The 9,266-nt window shown below is 49.2% G+C and overlaps 1 protein-coding gene across 6 annotated transcripts in view; it reads right to left on the bottom strand.

The window, feature by feature from the left end:
- Positions 1 to 9,266, bottom strand: part of TCF7 (transcription factor 7) — a 77,558-nt gene that overhangs the window by 6,489 nt on the left and 61,803 nt on the right. For 4 of the 6 annotated variants that reach the window (XM_087753965.1, XM_087753967.1, XM_087753966.1 and 1 more), the window contains 2 exons: positions 5,978 to 6,026; positions 3,762 to 3,834 (listed from right to left, as the gene is read on the bottom strand). In XM_087753965.1, coding sequence (XP_087610091.1) covers positions 3,762 to 3,834; positions 5,978 to 6,026 — 122 coding nt within the window. The remainder of the gene's footprint in view (positions 1 to 3,761; positions 3,835 to 5,977; positions 6,027 to 9,266) is intronic. The other 2 variants (XM_087753968.1, XM_087753970.1) reach the window with 1 other exon arrangement.

Genomic DNA, 9,266 nt, shown 5'->3' with positions numbered 1-9,266 from the left:
AGAGGCTTCACCCAGAAAATGCGGAGAGGAGGTCATAAAAACAGCCATAAAAATCAAAAAACAGTAATGAAAATCCAAACAGTAATAAAAATAAAAACTAATACAAATCAAAACAGTAATAAAAATCAAAACAATAAGAAAAAACAGTAATAATCATCAACACAATAAGAAAAATGGACACGATCAGAAAAATCAAAATAAGGAGGTCATTTCTCACCAGCCCAGCTCTAATGCCACCATCCAGGCTTCTCTGCTTCTGCGGGGCTGAGTGGGGCGAACGCGCTTGCACCGAGTTCAAGACTAAACTGTCCGTCCCGTCCCCCCCCCCGCATATGCCCGCACGCGGGGCAGGTCGGCTGAGATCCCACGGCACGGGGCCACCTGGGGCAGGGCGCGGGCGCGCGGCATCGCTGTGGTCGGCAGCGCCAGGCCATGCGCCGCCAGGACGCTGCCCTCTGCACCGTTTTTGGCTTTTCTCCTAAGGCAATGCAAGTCGGCTCAAACTCTTAAGGTCTTAGGAGTGCCTTTGCCTGTGGCCCATCTCCTAGCGCCCTCCTCGACCTGTGCACCATGTATCATCTACTCAGCTCTTCTTTCTGCAGCAAAAGTCTCTGATCTCAGCCATCTCTACATCTCGAAATACTTTATATTCATTCCTGGCTCAGTGACACAGCTGAGTTGAAAGCGCTCAACATTGAGGTTCAGGAAGAAATGGCCTGGGACCGGCTGGAGGAAGACACGGTCCGAGACTGTCTGAGGTCCTGCTTTGGATGTTAGACTAGTCCTGAACCCTTCAGAAGACTTATTGGTCTTTGGAGGGTAGATCACCTTTTAAACTGCTAACTAAGCTACGGAAAAAACAGCCCTGACAGTGCCAGCGTTGGCACTTCAGCCCGCGGCTTTTCTGGGCAGGAAACGTTTGCAGTGACCTCTCCCTTAGGAAGCAGAGGCAGGTACAAAACGCAACGTAGTCAGACACTGGAGAGAAAGATCAGGCAGAAGAACAACCTGAACGAACCTGCAGCTGTGAAAGACTCCGCTCCGCGCTTCTTCTCCATGGAGCGTGACAAACAGAGCTCGTCAGCCGGGGAAGATTTACTCACAGAAAGGGTTATTTACAGACAAGTACCCATCCGTGGCAACTCTCCTCCCCTAGCCCCACTTTTCTAGTAAGAAGCCCGCTGGGCCCAGGAAGATCCCGAAGACAGCAGTGCCGGGGGAGCAGGGCCCAGCCTCCCTCCATCCCCCTGGAGAGGGTATTCAGGTTCCCCACTTGTTCATATGTTATGATTTGGGGGTCTCAGAAATACGAGTCCTGCATCATCCTTGCTGTAACTGGATTTGGGCACGATTTCTCCACATCCTTTGACAATTCTGCTGGTCAGTATCAAAACCAGGAATATTTAGTCTGAGTTCCAGTTGTCATCTCATACGCCCAGATGACTTTAACCACTCCTGGCCCTCCAGTCAGCCCCTCGCACTGTCTCATGTTGCCTTTACATCCTCTGTGTTGAGCTCGTTTTCCTTCTCTTCGTGCGACAGATCCCTCACGTCACCTGCTATGGGTCCTCGAGCATCTCAGTATAGTTTTAAACAAAAGAGCTCTCAAGATGTCACCTTAATAGCAGTGAGGGAACAATTCCTCTGCTGGAGATGGCATTAATGACTTTACAGCTAAAACAGCTAAAAAGAACATCTTCCTCCCACCCGGCTCCCTGCCTCGGCTGTCTCATTTGAGGAAAACAGATCAAATGGAGAACTTGCTAATGCGGGCATACACCTTTCTTTGATCTTACTAATGAAAAACTAGACAGTGTTAGAATATGTATTAACTAGTCCAGTATTAAACATGACTTTGCACTGGATGTGAACAAGAGAAGTGCTATTACTGCTGTCAGTGTCATCGTTAGCCGTGGTGACCCAATTAATGCAATATGAAACACGACAGCCCTGCTGAACTGAATATTTAACTTGGAGGTGATTTTACACGGGCTGTAATTTCCCAGAGCAGACAAGCCCGAGGAGAAGCTGTATTTCCCATGGACGTCTCAGGAGTAGCTGCAGGATGGGGAGTTGCAATGACCTGTTTAAGGTGATACAAATCTATCCATCCATCGGTTCACTGATTCGATTTAAAAAACCCAGATCTGAGACTACAGATTGCTGGCAATGAACTGGTTAGCGGGCTACGGTTGATGTGGCTATTACACAGCTAGAGGGATTTACCCCTCTCCCTTTAGGAACTACAGCACCCTGGAGCCGTTTGCCCGGGGTGAGCGGGAGGAGGGTGAAAGCTCTAGAGGAGGAACACCCAGTTTTAACCAGTTAACCTCTCCTGGGGAGTGGAAATCCTCCAGTGGAAGTTGCTCTCCGCAGGTGACCAGAGTGGGTACGGCAGGAGCCCTTGAGCTGGCAGCAGCACATTAGTACGGGGAATTACAGAACAGCTGTGACTAACCCGGGTTTGAGAGGCAAAGGTTAAAAAATAAAAGCATGCTAAGGTCTCCGAGCACTTCAGCAGCCTGTGTTAATTGGGAAGCGGCGCAGAGGAGAAGCCGAATGAGGAGAGTTCAAACGAAGGCAGAGTGAAGCTGAGGAACTGCCCGCAGAGCTGCAGCCGTGCCCTGCGCGGCGGGGCTCTCGGCTCAGCGGCATTGCTGTGTAAGCGACGGGGATCACAAAAATCCCCGTCTGGACACTCAAGGGGAAGTATTGATGAGACATTAAGGGGGCTCTGTCCAGATTCCTAATTAGTTAAAAAATGGTGCTTGATGACATCGCCTCACGTGTAACAGGCGAGCGGGGAGGTGTACTGCTGTGGAGCACCCCGAGGTGCGGGACACGGTGGCAGGAGGGGAGCTCCCCTCGGGCTCAGCCACGGGGGCCTGAGCTCCCGCCACGGCCGCTCGGGCTGCCAGCGGGGTCAGTGGCCAAGCGCTGGTGGGATGCCGCAGGGCTGCGCTTGGGGGCTCAGATTTGGGTAAAGTGATTTTAGTCACTTTAAGCTGCAGTAAGCACATCAAGCAATACTTTACTTCCAGGTTTTGCTAAAGTCCTCAACACATTGGGATAAAAACGTGCTATGAATTGTAGACCTCTGTCCAGGCTGGAGCCTCTCTCCATACTTCCGTGCCCAGGTCCAGAAGCCCCCCAGGAGCTTTTTCTGCCCGGCTGCATTTGCAGATCCCCTGAGCCAGGCAGCACTCGGTTCACGCACTAAGCTTTACCATCGCCTGGCCACATCCATTCCCTAGGAGCCCGAGGCACAGAGCACTTGCAAACTGTCTCACTGCTTGAGGCTCTCCCACCCCACGGTGGGCACTGCCAAACTTCAGGGCCAAGAAGAGGTGGATCTCCAAATACATGGTTAGCCCCAGTATAAATAGGAAAAATAAAACACTAACTACTCACTACTGGTCCTAGGGTGCTATTTATGCAATAGGAAATCTCTAACAGGGGAAAAAAACTCCACATCAGCGTCACAGCGGTCTCCACCCTGGAAATAAGCTTTTAACACCAGGGAAGTCCATCAGCCAAGAACATGTACAGCATTACACCAACATCGCCCCCGGGGGTTAAGAAACTCAGGGTTCAGCCTGACCCTTGCAGCTCAGACAACTCCTGACAATGCCCAGAGAAAAACCCCATCCCCACCTGGCCGAAGCAGCTCTTGCCGGCGCTGGGATGGCTGCAGGAGCATGCACAGAGCCGAACCCGCTCGCCCAGGAGCACCCCAGCAGCGAGGAGATGCTGATACACACCTGCACGGGCCGCACCAGTCCGTTTGTTGGTTGAGGCCAAAGCGAGCTCTGCATTTCTTAGGAGAGGCAGGATCTGAACACAGAAGCATGCGTGGCGGAGAATGGGCAAGGCAGAGGCACAAAGAGGAGGAGGAGCAGGAGGAAGAAAAGAGGCAACATCATTTTAGCCACTTGAACACACGACTAACAGACTACAATTTTTTTTCTGCAACAGACCAGTGCTGGCACCACCTCTCCTGGAAAAAAGTGATCGTTAGGCAAATATCAGTGATCACTGCTGGCAGCTGGAGAAGAAGGTCTGGGAAATGGCCTCAGCTCTGGGAAATATGGGCAATTATGGGGAAATTCACAGCTCTTTGAATTTCTTAAGTTTGGAAAAGCTGCCAAATCCCATGGGTGCTGCCTGCCTCCTGTGTCTGCATCCTTACCTGCTCCCTGCCTTTCCAGCAGCAACTAAACGGGGCTGCCAGCGAGCTCGGACTGCGCACGGAAAAGAAGAGGAGGAAACGTTGCAGAAGCAGGCTGAAAGCAGAGTTAGCACCAAAGAGACCCAGGCCCAGGTTATTCTACTCTGCCCCCCACCATTCCCCTTCCAGTTTTAACGGAAAAGCTGTTCTCCATGGCCTTTCCTAAAATGTGGCAGTTTTGCTGTATAATTATGGGACTCATTAGGGTGAAGCCCTATTTGCTTTCAGGCACATCATGTTTTTTCTCTAGTGCAATAAATGGGATTTGAACAGCGCATTTCTGTGCTGGATTCACGCTCCCTCTTTCAGCCACTACTAGTGTCTCCTGTTGTGTATGACCAGCAGTTGGTTTTCAATCCATAACAGGTGAAATTATCATTTTTGTATCACACAGACAAGGCATATATATGGATATATAAATATATACACACACTACATATAAGCCTAAAAACTTGCATTCCCCTTATCAGTCTAGACACTGAATGAGATCAACTAAACTGAAGATACTACTGGGACACAGTCATGGAATTGCTTTTTACGGACAATTCAAAGAGGTCATCCAACAATGATTCACTAAATTAATGAGATAATCTGAACTTTATGCATTAATGCCGGCTGTGGGATTCTGGTTGCATGGACGTGTAATCCACAGCAATAACACCAGAGCTGGACTCCCATGTCCTAACCAACAACAGAACCACCCAGATGCACCTTGGGGTCCTCAACTCAGGTGTGACAGGTCTTTGCATGGCTGTGCAAGGCCAGGAGAGCAACAGGCTGACCTGGCACCCTCCCCAGGGAGCATTTCTGGAGGGAGAGAGAACCAGTGTTTTGCTTAGAAAGCCAACAGCCTATCATCTGGCTGACTTAATTTCATCCAAAAGTAAGTTAGAGCAATGAGCAGTAATGAACTGGTAGGCTGGAGAGCAGGAAAAGCTCTTTGTAAGTCTACAGGCAATCACAGAATGGATGTACTGGAAAAAACAGGCTGTCTTAACTTCATGTATATGTGATGCCATAGTGGGCAAGGACAGTCTCTCAGTGTTTTACAATGAATATTTAGTGGTATAGATATTATTTATTCCTGATATGGCAGTAATGCTTCAGAAACCAGCACAGGAACAGCCGTGGATGACGGGAACACGTGTGTCACCAGCTGAAATCTGTCAAAAGGGCCTTTTCTAATAAACGGTGTGGTGCAGGGAGGCAACTGGTACTGGTTTTTAGTATGACTTTGCTTGAACTCTAGGTGACTTTGAAATGAAAACTGAATTTGGGGTAGTCCCATGGGTGATCTTCAATCCTGTCACTGCATTTAGTCCCACACGCAATATTGATGCATTTGAGAGGAGTTTTTCTTTAATTAATGGTATCTGTAGGGCTGAGGGGGACATTCACCCGGCTGTTTTGAATAGATTAAGTTTAGTGATAATTTATATGAAGTTACACGCTTGCCAAAATCTAGTTTTTCAGTTTTCACAAACTACCCATGTTCTAATTCAAACATGTTACATGCTTGCCAAAAATCTAGTTTTTTGGTTTTCACAAACTACCCATGTTCTAATTCAAACATGTCTATGAAAAAGTCACAGAAATGTTAATGTACCATGTCTTAAAAAAAAAGCATATTTCTTTCGTTAAGCTCAGGAGAATAAAAGAAAACACAGTAAAACACGACAACAGCTTTGCCTTCGGATTATGCCCTCTGAGCAGAAATGGAAGGACAGCCACTGAGCCGCACACATTTACCTGAGTTGGAATCTTGCTGCTTTTCCCGTGTTCGTCTCTTCTTTTTCCCCTAGGAAATCAAAGGAAAGGCCGTTAGTCCACGCTCCCAGGAGACCGAGGGTGCTGCACAGGGTTTTCAGGGCTGGATCAGGCTGCCAGGGAACGCTGTTGCCGCCGCCCAGGCGAGCGGCCAGGTCCTCAGCTGTAACAGCCGTGGTGCTGCCAGCTCTGCCGATTCCAGGGAGAGATGAACTGGGAATCGCTGCAAGGGGATCTGCTCAGGTTTATCTATGTGGGCATCCCTTTCCTTTCCCCAACTGCCCAGTCCAATGCTCCTGAGAAGAAACCCAGGAGGAACTCTCAAAGCAACCATCCAAATTTGTGTTTGCACACATGCTGGTGGCTGCCTTTTACACGGCACAAATTTGTTCTGGACATGTACCTTTTCTCAGGAATAACCTCCTCATTTCCAGTACCCCCAGATCCAGCACCACAGGCATTTTGACTCATCCCAAAACCACTCTGCACGAGATCCGCACATACACAGAAACAGCAACAGAAACTCAGAGGAGACGGCGACCGCATCCCTGCTCCCACTCTGCTCCATCTTCCCAACATGCTGCTCCCCTGCTCTGTATTATGAGTCCACAACCACACTACAAACACAGCTGAGACCCTGACTTACACTGCAGGCTGTGTAAGAAGTTGCAAGAGAAAACATTAGTGGATGCAAAACAACAATAATAAACCCAGCACCTGTGCCTGCACTGCTCAGCACCTCTGCCAACTCCTGCCAGTCCTCCTCGGCCCACCCTGATGTGTCTCACCTGGGAATCCCACCCATCATTGCTGTAATTAATTAATTATTTAATTAATAGATTTAACTAGATTAATAGAATTAAACAAGATTTACTGCATACAAAGGAGGCAGTCTGATCAACAGCTGATCCTCCTGGCATATTCTTATTCCTCCTCAGTCTTTATTTTTCTAAAAAGCACTTGGCCCATTTTAGCACCTTCCCTATTTCCAATACGCGCTTTAATGTGGTGCCTTATACCTGAACAGAAATGGCTCCATAACGTGTTACCAGCAGGAGCACCCCGATTTCAAATGGGAAAGAAAGTTTTAGGAAATCCCCAGAAATTTATTTTCAAATAATACTTATCTCTCTATTTTAGTGCTTTCACAGCTCTGGGCCCATTTCTCATTCTTCTGTTTTCTTTATTCACTAACAAGAAAACCCAGTTTTATCCCCAAACTGCCTCTCTGACTCACAATACACAACAAATCCCCTCATCTCCTAATGAGCTTATTAACGAGGGCACAGCGGCACAGGAGCAAATCTGGCCTGCGTGGAGCAGGCAGCTCATGGGGCTGCCTTTGACCTGTGACTTTTTATATGACTTCTTGTGGTTTGAGTGAAGGTGGAAAGCTCCGAGCTGCGGTAAGCTTTTTCTTCAGTGTGGGAGCAACTGTATTTCCTGCCCGATATCTGCATCACGTGCTGCAGAAGTGACCTACATTCCTCCTCCTCCTCCTCCCTGCTCAAGCTCCGGAGAGAAAAGCATCTCTTGCAACGACCATAAGACCCAAAGCAGCTGCTTGCCGGTGCTGGGAGAGCCAACGTGTGCATTCAGAGCCCTCTAGCCACGGAGGAAAAAACTCTTCCGGAGCAAGGAACCAGCCCTTGCCAAGATGAAGGATGCTACGGGATTGAGATTTCTGTGGAGGATGCGCTTGGTCTTGGAGGAAGATGGTGCCTTGCTCTTAGCGATGTTGCTGCCCTCCAGATGCTGATGCTCTCCAGATGCTGCCTCCCTCTGGAGCCGCCCTTAGAGAAACTGGGGCAGCACCTTTGGTTCTTAGAGACTCTTCTCGGTTTCTCTAAGGGCAGCTCCGGAGGGTGGCAGCATCCAGCACTAATCCTGCAAAGCTGCATATGGATGCCGAGCTCCTGGTCCGTGCTTGCAAGGAGACAGGGATATCTGTACTGCTGCAGGGAAACGCAGGCTGGGGGCTTCTGTAACCTCTGCTTTTTCTGCATCACTTCTGCCCTCTGTTTTTTGGGGTTTTTTTGGGGTGTTCTTGGTCTGTGTAAGGATGTTTTCTCACCCTCAGCAGCATTTGGGCTTTCTGGAAGGAGGGCTCGGGTCAGGGTGGGCTGGATGGGTGCTCGCCGTGCAGCTCCCAGGGGAAAGCAAGCAGCTGCGAGGGAAACGACAGAGCCTTAGATCAAAGGGCAGAGCCCTAGAGTGGATGGATGGATGTCTGAAGACTTACATGTGCTTTGCTTCAGGGTCTCTAATGAGCTCGTTAGGCATGTAAGATCAAAACAGTTGAGAAGAAAGCCACTAGAAAAGACCCGGAGTGTATCCTGTGCTTCTGGGGCACTGCTACACCTATGACACCTTGTTTAACACGCTGCTGCTGAAGTGATTAATATAGCTAAGAGGAAATGAATTTTTTTTTTAAGAGGAACCTGTAAACGTTCCATGGAGTAGCCCAGAGGCTTCCCAAGTGCGGGCCCTACCACCATGAGCCATGAAGCAGCTTTGTCCTGCCGGCCAGCCCAGGAGCTGCCACTGCTTCTCCCCAGGGAGCAGGGGGCCCTGGGAGCCCCGGCCGTGCCAGCGTGGCAAGTGCACCACAGCCCCCTCCAGAAAGAGCCACTGTTTTAGATGTACAGTCAAGTTGGCTCTCTATAAAAACCAAACACATTTTTTCTCTGCTCACGTTCGGGGATCAGTTTGGCATCAATTGCTGCGGCAATGTACCTTGCTACAGCCAAAACTGGGGAAGACCAAGGCTGGAGCTTCCCTTCTTTCCCTTGTATGCAGGGAAAGCTCTTCTGGCTACAAGAATGCATGATCCCAACACTCAGCGTGTTTCAGGGCCCTCTGCACTAGATAATTTTTATTGCTGAGAACAACCGCTATTTGCTGCATGGCTCAGCTGCTCCGCTCAGCAGCCAATGCCTGGTTTGGGGGATTTTTTTTTTTCTTTTTTCGATCTGGAAAGGTTTTTTTTTTCCCCCAACAGCAAGCTTGGTTTGGAAACAGGCTCGCCAAAGAGCTGGGTTGAGCTCACAACCCCACAGAGCAAGCAGTGCTGTTGTCTGTGTTTGCTCAAATTGCATTTGAATACTTTGAACGTGGTGTGCTTGATTTGGTCAGGGTCCTCAAATAATGATTGGTCAGGGTGGGATCAATGTCCCTCAGGAACAGATAGAAACTTGGTGACTGTCATCCTGTGAGCACCGCTTACGTGCCCTGCAATACGTGGGGCTGCTGCTTCAGATGCAACCCCACG

This window comes from Nipponia nippon, unplaced genomic scaffold (assembly GCF_047370975.1).
Source record: "Nipponia nippon isolate SJK-2023a ecotype South Korea unplaced genomic scaffold, ASM4737097v1 scaffold_17, whole genome shotgun sequence".
Classification (NCBI taxonomy): domain Eukaryota; kingdom Metazoa; phylum Chordata; class Aves; order Pelecaniformes; family Threskiornithidae; genus Nipponia; species Nipponia nippon.
Note: the sequence above shows the minus strand (reverse complement) of the source record. Positions and strands in the feature narration are given on the sequence as shown.